Below are 21,530 nucleotides of genomic sequence, written 5' to 3' on the forward strand. Positions count from 1 at the left end.
GTGGACTGGATGGTAGCCTTACCGGTTTCCCTCTTCTACATGCGTATGGTAGCACATTCCAGAACTGGCCTATCCACATAGGAGGTGGTCTTTGGCAGACCACCAAATATGTGGGGTACGCCAATGCCTAAAAGAATAACTGATGTTGACAGTACTATGCTTACCGATTACCTGGCTTCCTTGATGTCTGCACTACGCTCTTGTCGTTCACGGTTGTCGCCGCTTTTCCAGACAACACCAAGCTCGAGGACCACACCATAGCTCCAGGGGACTGGGTCCTAGTCCGAAATTTTGACAGAACAAATCCTCTCGAGCCCAGGTGGAAAGAGCCGAAGTTGGTCCTCCTCACCACCAGGACAGCGGTCAAAGTCGAGGGAAGAAAAGGGTGGCTTCACGCCAGCCACTGTAAAAAGTATTGGAGACACTGGAACATTTGAAAGGAACAAAACCAATAAGGACTATCTGCCTCCTTTGTAAGACCCGACCCCTCAGCAGGACTATACTTCAAAGCTAAGCTCTAAGCAACCAGTTCAAGTTTGATCAATTAAGTCGGATGTATGACGTTACAACGCATGCTTTTACCACGCATGCTTTTACAACGCGGTTTTTACATCTCATACCATTACAACGCTTAGCGTTTTGGGGTGCTGGATATTGAATAATTTAATTTACTATTCCAACTCCAGTCTCCGTGGACACTAGGGAAGGTGTTGGATAGTAAATTAAATCTATTCCCTATCCTAGAGCGCCCCCCAGCGCAATGCGTTGTTATGGTTTGCGTTGTAAAAGTTGCGTCGTAAAGGCACTGCGTGGTAAAAGTTGCGTTGTAAAGGATGTTTCACATTAAGTCCAGAGGTACAGACCATCTGGTGAAGCGGTCAAATAAATGATTACTGACTTTCGGCAGATAGCTAGCAGAAAAGCTAAACAAGCTAGGATGAAAAAGAAATATTGTAAGGCATTTCGTAGCAGGTGGATGATATTTCTAGCCATTATGTTTTTTGTGTGTGCTATATTTTCCTGTGTTGGTTGGACTCTCCATGTTGTTTTTCCCCCTGAGTCATCACACAACACCACTGTAGTACACTCCCATGTTGAGCCCCCAGTACACCTAGAGAACAGAAGAAATTAATTTAAGAACAATACGTTCATCACCGTTTTACAACAACATCAACTGGCCATGAACACCTCCAACTGCTGGGTATGCGGCCTTCTTCCCCATAGTTGCCAAAGGCATGCCTTTCATCACTCTCCCTTTTACTTATGAAGGCTCCTGTATCGGTTGGTGGGAAACGAACAAAGCCTCCTATTTGGCTAATACGGATAAAAAAGAGCAGTCTCAGCTCCGAGATCACCAATACGTTTTATGTTGGCCAAGTGAAGAGAACAGGGCATACGGCACCCCGCTGGAGCAGGAAGCCTATGCTGACCGCGGTAACAGATCTAATGAGTTATATTATCAGTATATGGACAGGAGAAAAAGATCCGTTTCACCTATTTCTGTAGCATCATCAAAAGCCCCCTTTTGTGTCCAAAGTGAAGGAAAGATACGTATGGGTGATAGCATCTGCAATCACACAGTCAAATTAAATGGAACAAACAATACCCGATTGTAGCCGCACAGGGCACCTATTTCATATGTGGGGATAAAGGTTATACGTGGCTCCCACATGGCTGGTCCGGCACATGTTACATTGCCTTTCTCCTTCCTCCTACCTACACTGCTCCGGCGAATTATCATGAAATTGACCCTCTGACCCTTATTATTATTATTATTATTATTATATTCTTATATAGCGCCAGATTCGACCCCCGAAGGGGTATCTCCGCGCTTGCCTTGGGAACCCGTCCTGGCTTTTCCCTGTGAGATAGCCCCTACAGGGCATCCCCAAGGTGAAAGCCAGGCATCCCGCCGCGGGGGGCCGTTGTGGAGATTAAGCAAGCTTAATGCCCAGAGTTGCAGAGTGTGAACCCATGATTAGGTCAGGCACCGAAGCGAGAATTATCGAGTCCATGGACATTTGAGCTCAAGACCCTGCCGCGTCGGGAATTGAACCCTGGTCCCGGGTCTGACATCTGCTTCAGGGTCTGCCTGCTCTAACCAGTGAGCCACACTTCTCCTGAACAGGCGGAGAATGGGGGTCATAGACCCAGAGGATACAGCCGGACAGGAGGCAGGTGATTTCTTCAAGGGTTTTATACCTTTTTGGGGCCCCATGGTCAACAGCCGTCATATCCGACAATTGACAAGAGTAGTCCAAGCCACAATTGACGAAACAGTAGGTGCATTGGCCAATGTCACTGCTGAAATGGCTGCGGACAGACTCATGACCCTTCAAAACAGAATGGTTTTAGACATAATTCTCGCAGACCGTAGTGGAGTATGCAAATTATTAGCCTCGAGCTGCTGCGAATATATTCCGGATAATGCCCCTTCCGTATATCAGGCTATCTCCCAGTTGCACAGATTGTCAAGCAGTCTTGATTTGGCTAAAGAAGAATGGTCTCTAACGGGGTGGTTATGGGGTATGTTCACAAATTGGAACTGGAAAATTTTGACCATCATCGGCCTCATATTACTGATCATTTTCTCATGCTGCCTCTGTGTCCAGTGTGGCCCTGCCCTTTGCGGACTATGTATCACTGGATGTGTTCCTCGACTGCGAAACAAAAGAAAAGAAAAGGAAACGATCATGTTACAAGAGCAATTATATAAGTTAATGAGCATAGAAGTTAATTAAAAGGAAAATGTTTTCCTTTAATATGGTTTATTATGGGACAAGGAGGGAATGTGGAAAAGTATGCTACAAGGCTTGTTTCTAAGTGCCCATTATGCACCCTATCCGCCTCCTTTTGGGCCAGGCCAACCACTGCTGAAATGCGAGACCCCCTCCATCTTTTCTCTTATGTCCTTCTCTTTCTCCGTCTATATTTAAATATAGACGCATGCGGAACATGATGGGCAGCCATAATACAGTTGTTCCCAAAAATATTATCCTGTCGTTTTTACACAAACAGACACAGTGAAATGGTTGTCCCAAGATTTTTTCCTCTCTCTCCAACAATAACTAGAAAGGGGAAGATGACGAAACAAACGTGAGTTAATAAGCACCGTATTTCCAGAGGACGTTCAGTTCTCTATGTGCCCACATGATGAAACACGGACCACACAATGCCTCATTTGTTTCACTTCCCGATACCAGCAAACCTCGTATCTCGCCACACAATGCCTCACACGTTACCTCTCTAGACATTCTGGCATTCATCTGTTTTCTCCCCTAACTAACAAACAAGCCTTGGGTTAATTTCTAACAGCCGAACTCACTATGACGCATGCATGATTGTTTTACCAAAGAATTGTAATATATTCAGGGCGAACTCCTCCTTTTGCCTTTTACACTGAATTGTCATGAAGTGTATAAAAATGTTGTACTTGTGAAATAAAGACAGACCACTCCTGAGCCTTTTGGGTGAAGGAGCTCTCCTTTAACTTGAGTTAATGAAATAAAGCCCTTTTAACTCGAACACCACGGACTCTGCTCCTCATTTATGCGTTACCCTTTTGATATCTATAGAAATTCCGATAGCGTAAATAATTTATTTACAACATTTCACTGAACAATTTTTAAGTGTCAACTTTGAAAATACATTTATATTCTTTAAAAATCACTACTGTAACCAAAACACTTTTACTAAACTGTTTTCAGCTTAGTTCCCGGGGCTGAATCTAGGATCCAGTCCTGGAGTTACATAAGTAATCTAGAAAGTAATCGACTGCATTTATGTAGAAAAACCCATTGAGCTCAATGTTAAATTGTGTTTGAGATTGTGTTGCCGCCTGCATCCACGGTAGCTAATGCCTAAAGTCACTCCTATTGAGAACAGCATATTTTGATACCTGTTGGTTCTAACATAAAACAACTATATCTTTTGATACAAAACAATTGGCCTGGAGTTGAGTTCTTGAGTGTGTGAGACCATTTACTGACTGGGTGTGTAGAACAAATGCCTTACACTGTCCTCTGATACTGCCTTACTGCTCGACCAAGCTACCACTTTAGAGAGTAAGGTTATATCTAACTTTAACCTCTGCCAAACATCTGGGAACTGTGGACTCTGTGCACACTGTACCTTACTTTGGTCCAGTATATATAGAGCCACTTTCTTACAGCACCATATTAGAATTCTACCATTTATTTACTCTGTTGGTGCTTGCAATCTTATATATCTGTTTCTCTCTGTCTAATGACTGTTGCAGCAAACATGTTTTATACTAGAACGACGCTGGTTCAATAAATGCTATTGAAAATGTCCCCATCGTTTATTCTGTGTACCTCTCTGAAACCCAGTGAGCACGAGTGACTGAGCAAAAAGTACTCTACTGTTTCCACGATCCCTGATGGATTAAGGGTTGTCATGTTCGAAAGTTTCCAGAAACTATTTGCTCCTTGGTAAGTTAAAGGGGCTTATGGTGGCACTGAGAGCTAGCTGGTCTAAAGGCGAACATATCCTTTGAGGTTGTCCGGAATCAGTCTGGATACCAATCCCTTAGTTTATGTTGTCTAAAAGGCACAGATCCTATATAGATTTGTAGGAACTACGCAGCAGAAAACTGACAAATTGTTTGCCAATGGGGATAGGTCCCCAGGCAGACGATTGTACCACTTGGGGTGCAATATTTGATAAACAAATACAACAAGCATTTGCAATGCAATAGGTCTCGCATTAGGAAAGTTTGAGCTATTGGTATTGTAAATGACAAATTTTGTATTTGTTTGTTGGTTTTGAAAATAGCTAAATTAATAGCTTTGTCATTTACAATGCCAATAGTTTTAACTTTCGCAAATGTGACACCTATAGCATTTGTAATGCAATATGTGTTGTACTTACGTGACTTAGATGTATTGATATTACAAATAACAATTGTTTTTATTTGTTAATAATTAATACCTAAATAAAAGTTATTGTAATTTATAATGGCAATAGCTTAAACTTTTGTAAACAACTTGTGTGAAGATTATGTTCAGTGTATTTTACTGTGACGAAAATTCCAAGAACAGAAGTGAAATATCAACACCTTTTTGTGACATTTGTAATAAAGCTTGAAACATTGAGAGAACATATTTGAACCCGTTGTTGAACGGTTGCACACATTTATGGTGTGGTGGAGCTGAGTGATGTTTTGGTGGCGAACGAGTGATGCTGTAGCGCATAGTGATGTTGTGGTGCCCCTGAGGGATGCTGTGGTGGTGTTGCGTGATGCTGTATGCTATGCAATGTTTTGTTTTGCTATCCTAGGTTTTGATTTGTTATGTTCTGCTATGCTGTGTTTTGTTATGCTATGTTATGTTTAGTTATGCTATGCTATTTTTTGCTATGATATGCTTTGTTTTGCTATGCTATGTTTTGCTATCCTATGCTTTGATTTGTTATGTTCTGCTATGCTGTGTTTTGTTATGCTATGCTATGTTTAGTTATGCTACGCTTTGTTATGCTATGCTATGTTATGCTTTGCTTTGTTTTGTTATGCTATGTTATGTGATGCTAAGTTAAGTGATGCTCTGTAATGTGATGCTATGCTATGTTTTGTGACGCTATTCTATGTTTTGTGACGCTATGCTATGTTTTGTGGGGGGGCAGTGTGTGAGTGGTCTGTGTGAGTGGGCAGTGTGTGAGTGGGCAGTGTGTGTGAGTGGGTTGTGTGTGTGTGTGGGGGGTGGGGGTGTGTGTGTGGGGGGGTGTCTGGGAGGGGGGTGTCTGGGATGGTGGTTTTGTGTGTGTGTGGGGTTGTGTGTGTGTTGCTCCAGACTGAAAGCGCTTCCCCCATAGAGGTGCCCCCCGGAACAGGAGACTGTGCTCCAAATAAGTACCTCAAGAAGCTCCAGGCTGGGTTTCCAGCCCTCAAGCAATGCTGGCGCGAAGCCATTAATAACGGACATAAGGCATGTGACGAGGATGCCACTCGCGCGCACACGTACCGCCCGGCTAGGTGCAGTTTTCTACTGTATAGCTTTGGCAATCCTTGGACCTTCGGTAATGCCAATAAAGCATTATTGCATTGCATTGTATCGTTCACTGTTTACATTCCTGGCCTACATACATTATGCAACGTTTCTTTGAAGTTCAGTCCAGACAGTTGTTTGTAATGGCTGCTTATCCCTTAATAACTCTCCCTGTCTCCACCAGCCTCCTCCTGCCCGGCCCCCCGCAGGTCCCCCTCCCCTTGGTGTCAGGGCCCACCGAGCTGTTAAATGGCCACTGATAAGAGTGATGGATGGGCTGTGGCTGGCTCCACTGGGTCAGTGCTCGGCTGGGAGCATCTTAGTGCACCAGTGGCCAGAAATCTGTCAGTGTGAGAGGAGGAGAGAGGGCGGGCAGGGGGGGGATGGAGGGATGCGATGGAGAGAAGCAGGGCAGGTAGGGTGGTGTAGATCAGAGCAGTCTTAGAGGGAGATGAGAAGTGGGAGGGAGGGAGTGAGGAATCTGGAAAAGAAAGGATTTAAAGGAAGAATAACGGGTGGAAAAGAGGAGAGACCAGTGGAGGGAATGAAGAGGGGAAGGGGAAAAGAGAACACAGCTACGGATGAAATAAATTGGTATATAGATGAAAGAGACGTTGGAGGGAAGAAAAGAATGGAAGAGAGAATGGAGGGAAGGAAAAGAGGGTTTAGATTAGGGAGGGGGGGAAAGAAGGAGAGGGCGTAGGAAGGGAGCACGACACAGATGGAAGGAGGGACACGACAGATGGAAGTAGGGAGGCAACACGGAGGTAGAGAGGCAACACGGAAGGCAACACATCACGCAGGGAAGGGGTGGGAGGCAACGGGTGGAGGGAAGGAGGGACGAAGGGTGTGGGAGTCAACAACCCGGACAGCGGGAAGATGACCGGAGTGGGCAAATCACACAGACCGCATTCAACGGAAGGAAAAAACTGCCAAAAGGCGAAGTTAAACCTGGAAATATTCCCAAACCTAAACAAACCTTTGAGCACAAACACATTACACGATGTGGGTGCGTGTATATATTATAAGAAGTGCTGGTTAACCGCAGAACGTGCAAAGTATTTTTTGCAAAGTAGACTTTTAAGCCTGGATAAGCACACACAGGATTACGAGACAAATCAACTCAAACCACATCAAATTGGGAATTATTCAAAACTAATTTTACGAACCTTAAACGTCAGTTTTGCTGCTTCACTCAAACCAACATGGAATATGTAATCGCACCACCTAGTGGAGCAAGTCGAAAAGTGCAACTTGTTTTTCTCCCAAAAGCAACGTGTCCTCGATCAGCCAGCTCATCAAAAAGCTACTCTCGCCCAACAGACTCTCGGACTGCATATTATTATAACTACAAGGAATCGAGTCAGTCGCGGACACAGACACACAGCAGATGGAGGAGTGATATGCTAGAGGGATTACAAAATAATTGTATGTTCATGCCATCATATTGTCGCAGCTGACAAAATGCGATGTTCTAGGGGTCAAAGTTCAAATCCCACAGCAAGACAGACAGCCTTTATTTATCCTTAAGCTGTCGGTCAATTGACTACCATACAACGGATACAAAGTAACATCGGTTATGTTTAGAAACTTAACAAATCCTGATGGAAAAGGCAGAAGTGCTGAATGTAGTACTGTATAAAAATGTAGTGTGTGGGGAGGAGCCAAGATGGCGACCTGAGCGGACGTGCAGCCCTCGGCTCCGCCGGCCCCGGAACCCCGCACCACGATCCTGCTTGCCCTGTTAATCAGTTTTTGTTCCGAAAGGTGCGGGTAACGGAGCTGCTGCTACCGGTGTTCCGCCGGCCTCTCCACCCGCCCGGATTCCGACGCTGTGGACAGACGCGCCCTGGCCCGGGACCCAGCTTGCTCCGCAGCGCTCTGCTGACCTCGCGTCCCCTCCCGCAGTTGATCTGCTGCGGGGGTGGTGCGACTGGACGGCGCTTCCTTGTGGGGACACGACCGGAGCGCTGCCTGCCGACGGGGACCGTTGTACACTCCCTGGACTACACGGTGACGGAGGGCAGAGGCGCCTTACCAGCGGGTCCTTTGTTCTTGGCAGCCATACTTTTGCTCCGTTCCACGAGTCCCTCTGGACTATGACGGCGAGCCCACCCGGATCCGTGTGCCTCATCACGCACTTGCCGGCCTTCGGGCGGTCTATCGAGACGGGCGGATCATTGCTAGCCTGGGGATTGTCGATAGCTGCCTGATCGAGTCCCGCTACTTCCCCCTGTCTCCCCCCGCACTACCGCGCTGGGCAGAAGACAAGATGGCGAAGCAGGCGGCTGGCCACTGAAGGGCACTCTACGCAGCCTTCATACGAAGTAGCGAGCTCCCCGGCGCGAAAGGGATCGGAGCAACTTCTTCCCACGGTACTGCAAAAATGGGGACTCTACAGCCTGAATTCACCCTTGCAGACGTATTGGCAGCCCTGGGTGAGTTGGAATCGGAGGTGAAGAGCAGCTGTAGCGCGCTGGGGGCACGACTCGATGCCTGTGCCCAAGCTTCCAGCCTGGAGCAGGGGCATTGTCTCCTACAAAATTCCGGACGGGAGTTGTTGCAGCCTGACACCGCAACATTGTCTCAAGGGGACGCAGTGGATGATACTGTAACCATCGCTGTGGCTGGTAGCGGACTGTTGCCACTTACTAGTACAATCACCGACACAGTGTTTCCCCCTTGCTCCATGCTTGACTGTGTGCAGCTATTCGAGATGTCGTGGATCTGGCTACCAGTGTTTCGCCCTCCTGTTTCATTACCAGCATACTCGCCTTGGACTCTGATTGCTTTGCTTTGTGACTTTAACGGCTGGACCATGCCAGAGAGGACTGAGACCGAGGTGGATTCCTTTCCTGGGACCGGACGCCATTCTTTCTTCGGCTGTGCACCTCCCCCGAGCGGCCATTTTCTCTTGTTCTCCTGCACTACACTGGACTATCGAGCGGAGGGGGTGAGAGACTGAGTCCCAGGTCTGGCCAGGGATAGGGGACTTTCTTTGTTTAGCACCCGGGCGGGTGGGTGGAGGTAGGGTGGATATCGAATTTGGCCTGTTTTGTCGCTGATTGTGCATTGACTCTCCCCAACTGATTGCTTACTGTTGCTCTATCTGATGTTGCTATTGGGGCGGGGAATGCTTATTGGGCCGGCGGAATTCGCGCGTATGTTTAATTGACCCTCCTCCCGGATCTTCTCTTGTGGGAGTTCAGGGACGGGTTTCTGTTCCTACTCCCTATGTCATTGGATTATATTCTTTATTTTTATTTTCACTTTTGCTTTCTCTTCTTCTTCTCTTCTCTTCTCTCGCTATATTTCGGGTTTATGGGGCGACAGACACTCTGCTAGGGGGGGGGCAGGCAATAGCCTCTGCATGTGTGTAGGGTGGGGGGTTAACTATTAGTTCAGGGGTTTTTTCTATGGTGCCTTTCTTTGCTCTTTTACGATTTTTCCCTTCTTTCCTTGGCCCGTGTTAGGTATACTGGGGGATGGGTGGCGGTGCAAATGCAGATGGGTTGTAGAGGCAGCTTCTTGTGGACTGACTATCATTTGGCCATCCTCTGGTCGGGACTTGCATGTTGTGAATTGCTCTGCCAGGTACTGATGTCTCTTGTCAAGTCCCGCCTACATGGACCTTGCTCTCCCCTTTTTTCGTTGTTTAAGTACGGAGTAGCATGACCTGATCTTAATATTTGCACAAAAAAAAGATTTTAAAATTAACCTACATTGCTCCTGTGCCTGGGTATTGCGGCGCTTTCCAGTCTGTTCTTGCACCGTAACCATTGAAATGCCGCATTACCTTGGCGCTGTATTGCATGCACCAGTGCTACATGTGAGATCGTGGCCGGCCGGATGGTTGTGGGCCCGTATTTGTACCGTCTTTGTACCGAATAAAGGTTTTCAAAAATTAAAAAAAAAAAAAAATGTAGTGTGTGGTGCAATACTTTTTGGGGTTATGTGACTTACAAGCAACTCACAAAAAGCAATAAATAACTTGCTTTTAGCACCTAATCCGGCGTAACTAAACCACCCACGTGCCAGGCGCCAGCTGTACACAGAGATTCTCCCATGGAGATAAAGTAACCCTTCACAGTAGATGCTAAAAAGCAGAAAAATAACGTGCTTTTAACAGCTAATTAAATACAACTACGCCAAAAGTCGGCAACATTTTGCTGGTTTGTTTTTGTCTTAAAATAAATGTGGTATTAGGCAGGCGCTGTAGAGCGAGGGGGCGGGCTGCCTGCAACTCGACCTACCATATGGAGAGGGAGGGGGGTGGGCTGCCTACTGCAACAGATGGAGAGTGAGAGCAATTAGGGGGGAGGAGAAGTGAGGCCAGAGCGAGGGGAGTGGGCTGCCTGCTGGGAGAAGCTGGGCTGGGTTGCCTTTGATGCGAGCCACGGCCTGGGAAGCAAATGGCTGAGGCTTTGCAGGCTCGTGCATGAGAGCAGGTCACATGATTGGGCTGCACATGAACTGTTGGAAATCCTCCTTGAGAGCCAATCAGCTGCCTCAAGAGAGCCTTTGGGGAAAGAACTGGATCAGCGACATAAGGACTCACCCCTGGTTTCTATTTCTGCAAAATAGAAAAGGTGCGAGACCTAAAAATGTGAAGAGGGTCTGAGGGGAAACTCAATTTATAGACCAACTTGCACCCTGTCCCCCAACTAAACAATCGAAAAACACTAAAGGGGGCGCAAAGAGTCTCAACAGTTACTGTGGAAAAAACTATACACTCCTAATCAGTGTAACATCAAGAGATAAAGGAACCAACCCAAAGGAGAGAGAGAGAGCACAAGTAAGAATACCAATCAGCCCACCCGTGGGCGGAACCTCATCATCTGGGTTTTTAAAGATGTAAACTGGTATCCACTAGATCCTTACTTGAATGTTTTCAAAGGATACTAGTACAAGGATCCACCAGTGAGATGGACAGCCAACAGGAAGTGTTGAAGGGCTGAGGGAAGAAAATAGCGAAAGGTTGCAGTGCTCAGAAAGTGAAGAAATTAAAAATGCCTGTTATGATGACAAAGAACAACTTTATTGAGGGTGACCATCATAGCGGCATGATTAAAAGCAGAGTGATGATAGTATGGAAGGAATTGCTTTCAGTTGAAGATGTTAACTGGTCAACATGTTTCAGCCTCAACAGGCTTTCATCAGGACCAAAAGAGAACACTACTGCAACAGGGGCTCAATAGATACCACCAGTGAATAAAATTATAATAATTACAATGTATACCTACCGGTTGAACACATTTTTTTCTTTATGGTTATCTCATTCATATGTGACAGACACTCTCCTAAGGGAAAATGAAAAAAATACAAGCAGGGTGGAAACATTTTTGAACATTTACCACTTTGTTAACTGTTGGACTTGGCCCTTCTGGCATGTTCACCCCTGAAGTTTTGCTGTTATATGTAACCTGGGGATGGTGATTCCCACTCTGAGTGCGTGTGAAGAGAGAGAGACCTGCCCTTCCATAGGAATGCATGGGGAATGTCTGTGTCCCTGGTAGTTCCCGATGCGTAGGGTGTGCAGGGTCAAGTCTGGTATGTATGAACTCGTGAGATTGAATGCTGCGCAACGGTATAAGCGGCATGAGTGTGTCTAGTGTAGAAGTCCCACTTTTAGAAGTTGGCATATTTGTGGAATGTGTGCCTGGCGTGTGATTGGCTGAGGCTGGCTGGTGAGCCTGGCTCCCAGAATCTGGGAGGGTCTGCCCCGGTGGTGAATGGAGTGTTTAGCATGCTGATGTGAGGGGAGGAGTGAGCCTGGGTCTGCTTGTGGATTGACTGTCTGGTTTGAGTGTCTGAATGAGGCTGGGTTTTCTCCACACAATGCTGGCTCCACCCCCTGGGGTGCGTCTGATGTCCCTAGCGTGGCCAGTGAAAAGAATCCCCCATAGCCAGTTCCAGCTGGTTCTCTCCCTGCCTGCCCCTTTAGACAAAGGATGTTGTGTATAAAAAGGGTGCTGTGTCACTCTGAAAAGGTTCTTGTTCCCAACTTGAATCTACCAGGGGCTGCTACTGCTTGGGCTCAGGGTTGGCTTGCCTCCCTGGGCCCTGCCCTACTCCTGGACTTCGGATGGCCTTTTCCTTCTAGGAGCTGCTGTGCTCCACCAAAGGTCCTGGACTCCCTATGGACTTTGCTATTTTTTCCATCTAGCGCTTGGGAGCGCTTTCTTCTGACCCACAGCGCTTGGGAGCGCTGGTCGACCTACCTAGCGCCTGGGAGCGCTGGTTCCTGCTCTCTAGTGCTTGGAGCGCTTTATCCCTGTTACGAGCGCTGGGAACGCTATACTCCCCAAGCCGGTGCCCACCCGGCCTTTGCCCTGTGCTGCGGAGATTCCCGAGCCCCAGCGAGTGCCTACCTCGCTTATCCCCGTAATTGCCATACTCTTCGAGGGAGCCTGGCCCTCGTCATTTCCCCCGAGTCACCGCCGCCGGCCCGGGACCCCGTGTGCTGTCATCCCCGGGCCGCGCTGGGATTGGCTGCTGACCCGGGATGTGCTGCTGACACCTCCCCGGGCCGCGCTGTGATTGGTCGGCGGCCCGAGGAGCTGGGAGGCAACGAGAAAGAGCCCGAGAAGGCAGGGAGCGGCGGGAGCCTACTCCGCGCCCCTGCTTCCCCCCAGGAGAACTGCCGCTTCCCCCCCCGGGCCCCCAGGAGCGAGAGGGAGCCCCGGAGAGCGAGGAGAGCCCGGCGCATTAGACCCGGTGAGTGCTGCCCATGGGAGGGGGCGTCTGAGCACATTGCCGGTGCCCGCCCCTCCCCTCAAATGATCGTCCTGTTGTGCTCCGAGGCCCATGGGGGCCCCCAGTGATGCCGGGTCCCTCGAGGGGGGACCCCGCCTGCCCACACCTTGCGTCCTGAGCCCGGAGAGGCTCCACCCTGAGACATTGTTTCGCCGAGCCTGCGAGGCTCGACCCCCAGCCCACATCACGCTTCCCGAGCCCCGAGAGGCTCCATCGTAGCCCAGTGTCCCTGAGCCCGAGTAGGCTCCAACGTGTCCTTGTGCCCCTGAGCCCCGAGAGGCTCCTCCATTGCCCCTTGTCCTCTCGAGCCAGCGAGGCTCCGCCCAGTATCTTCTTCTCGAGCCCTGGAGGCTCCCTCTTGGCACAATTGTTCCCCGAGCATGCGAGGCTCCATCGATGCCTCTCAGCTGCCCAGCACTTCGTGGGCAGCTGCCACGTGTAGGTTTGTCCCTGGCTACCTGCAGCCTGCCCTGAACATCGTGACTTTGGGCGCCCTTGCCCCAGAAAGGCCAGCTGGCCTGTGGAACGCTATTGGCTAAACATTAATGTTATCCTGAGAGTTATTGCGTGTTGCCCTGCTGATGGGGCCTCTGTTGTGTTATACACCTTGTCCTTCCTTCCCTCCGGAATATCTGATGTCCCATGTATGTGATTCCTGGTCAGAGTGAGTTCTACTGCTAGTTCTAGGAAGCTCCCAGTTGATATGTGTTCTAATGCCAGTTCCATCAGGTGCATACCCCTGGCAGGGGTCCCTTGGCCCTGCCTTGTACCTTTTCCCTTGTAAACCCTGCCCGTGCCTCTGGCACCTTGTAAAGTGTGTGTTCCTATGTGTCCTTCTCAATACAAAGACTATTTTCATATATACTTTGTGTGGAGTTCCTTTTGTGGGAGGCCCTGGATGATGTTGTTGGTGGGTGCGTGCGCAAATGCTTCACACATGACCTCCGAGATAGGCCTGGCTGCTCGCGCCGCGTTACCTAGAGGGTGAGCAGGGATTGTCTTGACATAGGAGTGGCGGTCTCTGACTGGCTGTGGCGCAAGCCCTGGCCGGCCGGGGGTCCCATTTCCTACACTGGCGGCTAGCGGTGGGATCCGGACTTGTGTTTGCGCAGTACCACAACGATAACTGGCCTCCCTACAAAACTCTGCATTGTAAATGGTCGCAAAGAAAGGAGATTATTGTTTTTAAAAGGTTACTTAAATGTCCGTTCTGTGGAAAATGTGTTCTTGTACACTATGAGTTAGGTGGCCCTAGCTCGGGAGGGTAGATCGACTCCCTAGTGCAATGTGTTTTTCTGGATTCACCAGAAGGGTGGGATCCAGTGGTGGCAGCGTAATTGTGTTCAATGTGTATGGTCCCTGTCCCTTCCCTGGAGTAATGGTACCTGTGCCACATGGGGTCAGGTCAGGTTGCTAAAAATGTCTGTTCTGTGGAAATGTTTAAAGATTAATAGAAATACATGTTCTGTGGAAAGTTTTAAAGGTTACTTAAATGTCTGTTCTGTGGAAAATGTGTGCGTGTACACTGTGAGTTAGGTGGCCCTAGCTTGGGAGGGTAAATCATCTCCCTAGTACAATGTGGTTTACTGGATTCACCAGAAGGGTGGGATCCAGTGGTGGCAGCGTAATTGTTTTCAAATGTGTATGGTCCTTGTCCCTTCCCTAGAGTAATGGTACCTGTGCCACAAGGGTCAGGTTGAGGAATCAGGGGCGGTAGAAAACTGTCTTACCAGTCTAGGGGACGATGTGTGGATGAATGTTGAGGTGTGCTGAGTAATGGAGTGTAAGTTCTCTGGGATGGGGAGCTTGCTGAATCAACGATAATCCTGTCCTTACCTACACCGCTGAATGTGTTTTATGCGTCAGGTGTCCCTCTTGTTGAATGTATGTTAAGTTGTATCCCGGACAAGGAAGACCTGCTGGCTCGGCCGCGGCTTGCCTTGGGGAGAGCTGAACACTGGGGCCTGCTGGCGCTGCCGCGGCTCATCTTGTTGAATGTATGTTAAGTTGTATCCCGGACAAGGAAGACCTGCTGGCTCGGCCTCGGCTTGCCTTGGGGAGAGCTGAACACTGGGGCCTGCTGGCTCTGCCGCGGCTCATCTTGTTGAATATATGTTAAGTTGTATCCCGGACAAGGAAGACCTGCTGGCTCGGCCGCGGCTTGCCTTGTGGAGAGCTGAACACTGGGCCTGCTGGCGCTGCCGCGGCTCATCTTGCTGAATGAATATTAGGTGCGAAACTGGAAGAGGGGTCAGAGGGAATCTGACCCCTGGGCATCCGGTGAACTTAGTTCCCAGGTGGTAGACCAGCGGAGGGAGGAAGTTCCAAGACTGGTAGGAGAGTGTGTTCTGAGGGTGCTTCTCCTGGGAGAGCGCAGAACCTCAGAAGTAGAGGTAGGGTGGGGCATTCTTGCCCGTGACCTCTGGCAAGCCTGAGGGTGCGGACCCTAGGTGGAAGGAACAGTGGTAGTCGTGGCTACACTGAGAAAGGGAGTGGAGAATGGCTATTGTGGGCCAGGGGTTACCACCCCCCACTTCGGATTAGCAGGGACCAGTGGTATCTGGGTGGCCTAGGGCCTGGTCCTAGTCATGGACAACTAAGGAGTGCCAGTGGGGCAGCCTGGTTGGGCCTATGTCTTTATTGGTTTTTTTTAGTCTGTGTGTGTCTATAGGTCAAAGTGGCGTAGAACTGGAGGGTGTCCCTGCAGTGCGGGCCCGCGTCCATGTTCTATCGCCCCAAAGCAGGGAAGTCCATCACGGTGGTGATTGGTCTACCCTGCGTTTGGGCTGGGAGGAGCATGTGTTGGACTTGGCCCTTCTGGCATGTTCACCCCTGAAGTTGTTGTTGTTATATGTAACCTGGGGATGGTGATTCCCACTCTGAGTGCGTGTGAAGAGAGAGAGACCTGCCCTTCCATAGGAATGCATGGGAAATGTCTGTGTCCCTGGTAGTTCCCGATGCGTAGGGTGTGCAGGGTCAAGTCTGGTATGTATGAACTCGTGAGATTGAATGCTGCGCAACGGTATATGCGGCATGAGTGTGTCTAGTGTAGAAGTCCCACTTTTAGAAGTTGGCATATTTGTGGAATGTGTGCCTGGCGTGTGATTGGCTGACGCTGGCTGGTGAGCCTGGCTCCCAGAATCTGGGAGGGTCTGCCCAGGTGGTGAATGGAGTGTTTAGCATGCTGATGTGAGGGGAGGAGTGAGCCTGGGTCTGCTTGTGGATTGACTGTCTGGTTTGAGTGTCTGAATGAGGCTGAGTTTTCCCCACACAATGCTGGCTCCACCCCCTGGGGTGCGTCTGATGTCCCTAGCCTGGCCAGTGAAAACAATCCCCCATAACCAGTTCCAGCTGGTTCTCTCCCTGCCTGCCCCTTTAGACAAAGGATGTTGTGTATAAAAAGGGTGCTGTGTCACTCTGAAAAGGTTCTTGTTCCCAACTTGAATCTACCAGGGGCTGCTGCTGCTTGGGCTCAGGGTTGGCTTGCCTCCCTGGGCCCTGCCCTACTCCTGGACTTCGGATGGCCTTTTCCTTCTAGGAGCTGCTGTGCTCCACCAAAGGTCCTGGACTCCCTATGGACTTTGCTATTTTTTCCATCTAGCGCTTGGGAGCGCTTTCTTCTGACCCACAGCGCTTGAGAGCGCTGTTCGACCTACCTAGCGCCTGGGAGCGCTGGTTCCTGCTCTCTAGTGCTTGGAGCGCTTTATCCCTGTTACGAGCGCTGGGAACGCTATACTCCCCAAGCCGGTGCCCACCCGGCCTTTGCCCTGTGCTGCGGAGATTCCCGAGCCCCAGCGAGTGCCTACCTCGCTTATCCCCGTAATTGCCATACTCTTCGAGGGAGCCTGGCCCTCGTCATTTCCGCCGAGTCACCGCCGCCGGCCCGGGACCCCGTGTGATGTCATCCCCGGGCCGTGCTGGGACTGGCTGCTGACCCGGGATGTGCTGCTGACGACTCCCCGGGCTGCGCTGTGATTGGTCGGCGGCCCGAGGAGCTGGGAGGCGACGAGAAAGAGCCCGAGAAGGCAGGGAGCGGCGGGAGCCTACTCCGCGCCCCTGCTTCCCCCCAGGAGAACTGCCGCTTCCCCCCCGGGGCCCCCAGGAGCGAGAGGGAGCCCCGGAGAGCGAGGAGAGCCCGGCGCATTAGACCCAGTGAGTGCTGCCCATGGGAGGGGGCGTCGGAGCACATTGCCGTGCCCGCCCCGCCCCTCCCCTCAAATGATCGTCCTGTTGTGCTCCGAGGCCCATGGGGGCCCCCAGTGATGCCGGGTCCCTCGAGGGGGGACCCCGCCTGCCCACACCTTGCGTTCTGAGCCCGGAGAGGCTCCACCCTGAGACATTGTTTCGCCGAGCCTGCGAGGCTCGACCCCCAGCCCACATCACGCTTCCCGAGCCCCGAGAGGCTCCATCGTAGCCCAGTGTCCCTGAGCCCGAGTAGGCTCCAACGTGTCCTTGTGCCCCTGAGCCCCGAGAGGCTCCTCCATTGCCCCTTGTCCTCTCGAGCCAGCGAGGCTCCGCCCAGTTTCTTCTTCTCGAGCCCTGGAGGCTCCCTCTTGGCACAATTGTTCCCCGAGCCTGCGAGGCTCCATCGATGCCCCTCAGCTGCCCAGCACTTCTTGGGCAGCTGCCACGTGTAGGTTTGTCCCTGGCTACCTGCAGCCTGCCCTGAACATCGTGACTTTGGGCGCCCTCTCCCCAGAAAGGCCAGCTGGCCTGTGGAACGCTATTGGCTAAACATTAATGCTATTCTAAGAGTTATTGCGTGTTGCCCTGCTGACGGGGCCTCTGTTGTGTTATACACCTTGCCCTTCCTTCCCTACGGAATATCTGATGTCCCATGTATGTGATTCCTGGTCAGAGTGAGTTCTACTGCTAGTTCTAGGAAGCTCCCAGTTGATATGTGTTCTAATGCCAGTTCCATCAAGTGCATACCCCTGGCAGGGGTCCCTTGGCCCTGCCTGGTACCTTTTCCCTTGTAAACCCTGCCCGTGCCTCTGGCACCTTGTAAAGTGTGTGTTCCTATGTGTCCTTCTTAATACAAAGACTATTTTCATATATACTTTGTGTGGAGTTCCTTTTGTGGGAGGCCCTGGATGTTGTTGTTGGTGGGTGCGTGCGCAAATGCTTCACACATGACCTCCGAGATAGGCCTGGCTGCTCGCGCCGCGTTACCTAGAGGGTGAGCAGGGGCTGTCTTGACATAGGAGTGGCGGTCTCTGACTGGCTGAGGCGCAAGCCCTGGCCGGCCGGGGGTCCCATTTCCTACAATAACAATTTGTTTACCACAGTAGAATAAGTTAAATAAGTTTTGACTCACCCATATAATATATGTAGAAGGCCCCACCTCGCCTGGCACTCGCTCAAGTCAAATAGAGGCCACGCTCTAAACATAGAGATTGAAGGAATGGAAAAAGAGATTTTCTTATCACAACTGTGAATTGATCGCCAAAAAGTGCGTCATGAAGAACTAAAAGTGATACTCTAAGTTGGCAGCAGAGGTCTTCCCTCAATAAAGTTGTTCTTTGTCATCATAACAGGCATTTTTAATTTCTTAACTTTCTGAGCACTGCAACCTTTCGCTATTTTCTTCCCTCAGCCCTTCAACACTTCCTGTTGGCTGTCCGTCTCACTGGTGGATCCTTGTACTAGTATCCTTTGAAAACATTCAAGTAAGGATCTAGTGGATACCACTTTACATCTTTAAAAACCCAGATGATGAGGTTCCGCCCACGGGTGGGCTGATGGGTATTCTTACTTGTGCTCTCTCTCTCTCCTTTGGGTTGGTTCCTTTACCTCTTGATGTTACAATACTTAGGAGTGTATAGTTTTTTCCACAGTAACTGTTGAGACTCTTTGCGCCCCCTTTAGTATTTTTCGTGCAGTTTTTGATGCCTTTCAAACCAGGACTCATGCTACCCTCTTAACAGAAAACATACCAGAAGTATTGGAACAAATACAGAACGAGTACGTGGCAGATCCTGCCATGGATTTAGGGATGAAATTGATGGGCAGTTGTGCCCAGGTATCCACAATTAAGTTAGGGAACATGAAAGGGGAGGCAGCTGCGGTGGCTATACAACAGCAGCGAGAATTCCCTAAAATGATAAAAGATACCCATGCTTCACTGGGAGCTAGACCTTTGAAACCAAGATGAATGGGTAATCCTGAAAAGACAGCACATGATTCTTCTACAAAGAAACGTGATAATCAAAAAATAATAAGCAGGATGGGGGCGTGGCCTGGACCACTATCATGACGTCATGGCAGCCGCATAGTTGCTGAGCTCCGTCTTGGTCTGGAAGATAATCCTGTTGGGAACCGAGAAAGGCGTCCTCGAGGTCCTGTACTTGGAAGGCGAGTGCATGGGCTAGTCCCTACGGTCAGGTGAACCTGGGGCCGAGGCTTGAGGGCGCCGCCGGTTCAGCAGTATCGATAGTGCAACTACTGGAATGGGACTGCTGGAGAGGATGTGCGTCAGTGCTGTAAAGAAATGTATGTGTTCACAAAATAAAGAAAAATGCTATGCACATCAGCGTAGAAAGGTAGAAAGTACATGAAGAAAGACACGCTTTAAATTGAAAAGGCTGTGCGTGTCAGCGCTATCGGCAAATGTATGCGTTGCCAGGAAACACAGGTTCTTCAACTTGAGGGCGGAGAGCGTAGGACGCTGCGTTCCACTAACAGCATGCCAGGCCTCCAGTGATTATTGCTGAGAGCATGAAACGCTGCGTTTCCCTTGAACATCGGACAACGTCAGAACTTGAGACAATCAAGGAGCCGGACGCTGCGTAGGGCGTAGTACGCTGGGTCTAATAGGACCGTAGGAGTCTCCCTTGAGAGACAAAGACGCTGCGATTCAAATTTTCTATGATGAGTGGAGAGAAGGTAGGGGAGCATGGTAGCGCGTGAGAGCAGTGGGAATTATTTGAATAAAATTAACGTAACTGCAAAATCCACAGCACAGTAAATAGAGGGTTTAAAAGCGATAATCAACAAATGTCGTCAATTTCTTGAAATCCATAAAGGCAACAGAAAGTCAAAGCGAAAATGACGCGCTGTTTTAAAAAAAAATGTGCTGATAATTTGACACTCTGTTTTAAAAAAAATATACTGATAACTTTGTCCTTCCTTTGCTCTCCGCATTAATATAGTTGCACACGCTAGTTGTAAAATAGCCTTACTTGAGAGTCTTGTTTCCAATAAGGGTAAGTTGACTTTGTACAAAGCCTTCTGTGATTTCTGTTGAGTTATGTAGCTGGAGTTGAGCTGTAGTTAACCCAGTCGTCGCCAGTGTTAAAAAGTGGATTCCTTGATGAATGAAGACACAGGAGTCTGAATGTCTTCTGAAGTAGTTTTAATCTTCAAGTTGTAGGAGTAAAACAGCTCAGCCACCCAGCTGACAGCAGGCTCATCTCAATCTACATCAAACATTCTAACTCTGAGCCAGGGCAGCTTTGTATTCTAGAACACATACATGTCACCAAGGGATCTTGATAGGTATAAAATACATAAGTATCATTACAACACAACCGCATAGTTGAAGAGCTCCATCTTGGTCTGGAAGATAATCCTGTTGGGAACCGAGAAAGGCGTCCTTGAGGTCCTGTACTTGAAAGGCGAGTGGATGGGCTAGTCCCTACGGTCAGGTGAACCTGGGGCCGAGGCTTGAGGGCGCGGCCGGTTCAGCACTAGCTATAGTGAAACTACTGGAACAGGACTGTGGGAGCCGAGCCGGCGCTGCTGCTAAACAACGAGAAACTGTAGCAAAGGCAGACCTACTGCGGTGAGAGCAGTGGTCCGGCAGGGTCTTCGCAATACGGAAAGGAGAAAGGCGGCCCGGACAGCAGGAAGTTATCGGCGAGGTCCGCTCTCCCTGTGGGCCTCCGATGGCAGTTGAAGGGAAGGCCGAGGCAGAGGCCGGGCTAGTCTCGTCCTGGATTGGTGTAGCAGCCAAGCTTCTGCATTATAGGGACATGGATGCTATACTGCAGCAGTCAGGATCACACGGCCCCTACACGATGGGCAACAATAAAGTGTCAATGTACCCTGACTTTACCACCAAAGTGCAGGCGCAGAGAGCCTCCTTCATAGCTGCTAAGAAAGATCTTCGATAAGTGGGGCTGCTGCACTCATTACTTTTTACAGCGAAGCTCCGGATTCTGCTAGATGGCACCACATATTTCCGCGACACGCCAGAAGAAGGCTGGACATGGCTAGAGGCCTATGGAAAGGGAGCACCCCTGCCCAGATCGCAGTCGGGCTTGAAGGGGGAGAAATGTAGTGCTGGGATTCGGCAACACCGTCCCCCAAAAATATCAAGAGTGTAGCAGAGGCCCGCTGTTTCCCAAACACAGCAAGATCGAGAAGCTGCACTAGAGGCAGTGGCATGGCTAATGTCGCCCAGAGGCCAGGACCAGAATAAAGACATGTCTTCGGACCAACGGAGTCGTATGTCTAACTCAGAGGATAACTTGAAAAATGATATGGAGCTACCGAAACTGAACCCACGCATGGCTGATGATATTGTGTAAGGATAGGGGATCACAGTTGGTCTTCGACCATTAACTTGGAAACCTGGGTTATATGGATGATGCTGATACCTGGGGAAGGGGATGCCCTTCAGCGTCACAAATGGGACCGGACAACAGCTTTGCCAATACTAATGGTGAGAGGAGTTGGCCTAACGGCTAGTGCGGTCGTCCTCGAATGTGGGGAACTGGGTTCGTGTCTCGGCAACGACGCTGAACATCCTGTGATTCTGGGCAAATCACT

General features: G+C 49.8%; 1 protein-coding gene across 18 annotated transcripts in view; it reads right to left on the reverse strand.

The window, feature by feature from the left end:
* LOC147725800 (uncharacterized) overlaps positions 1–21,530 on the reverse strand; it is a 652,895-nt gene that overhangs the window by 595,346 nt on the left and 36,019 nt on the right. For 2 of the 18 annotated variants that reach the window (XM_086959952.1, XM_086959957.1), the window contains exon 3: positions 18,076–18,141. The exons of the other annotated variants lie outside the window; for them this stretch is intronic. In XM_086959952.1, coding sequence (XP_086816078.1) covers positions 18,076–18,079 — 4 coding nt within the window. In that variant the 5' untranslated portion in view covers positions 18,080–18,141. The remainder of the gene's footprint in view (positions 1–18,075; positions 18,142–21,530) is intronic. 18 annotated transcript variants of the gene reach the window in all.

The sequence above is a fragment of the Lissotriton vulgaris genome, chromosome 3_1 (assembly GCF_964263255.1).
Source record: "Lissotriton vulgaris chromosome 3_1, aLisVul1.2, whole genome shotgun sequence".
Lineage (NCBI taxonomy): Eukaryota > Metazoa > Chordata > Amphibia > Caudata > Salamandridae > Lissotriton > Lissotriton vulgaris.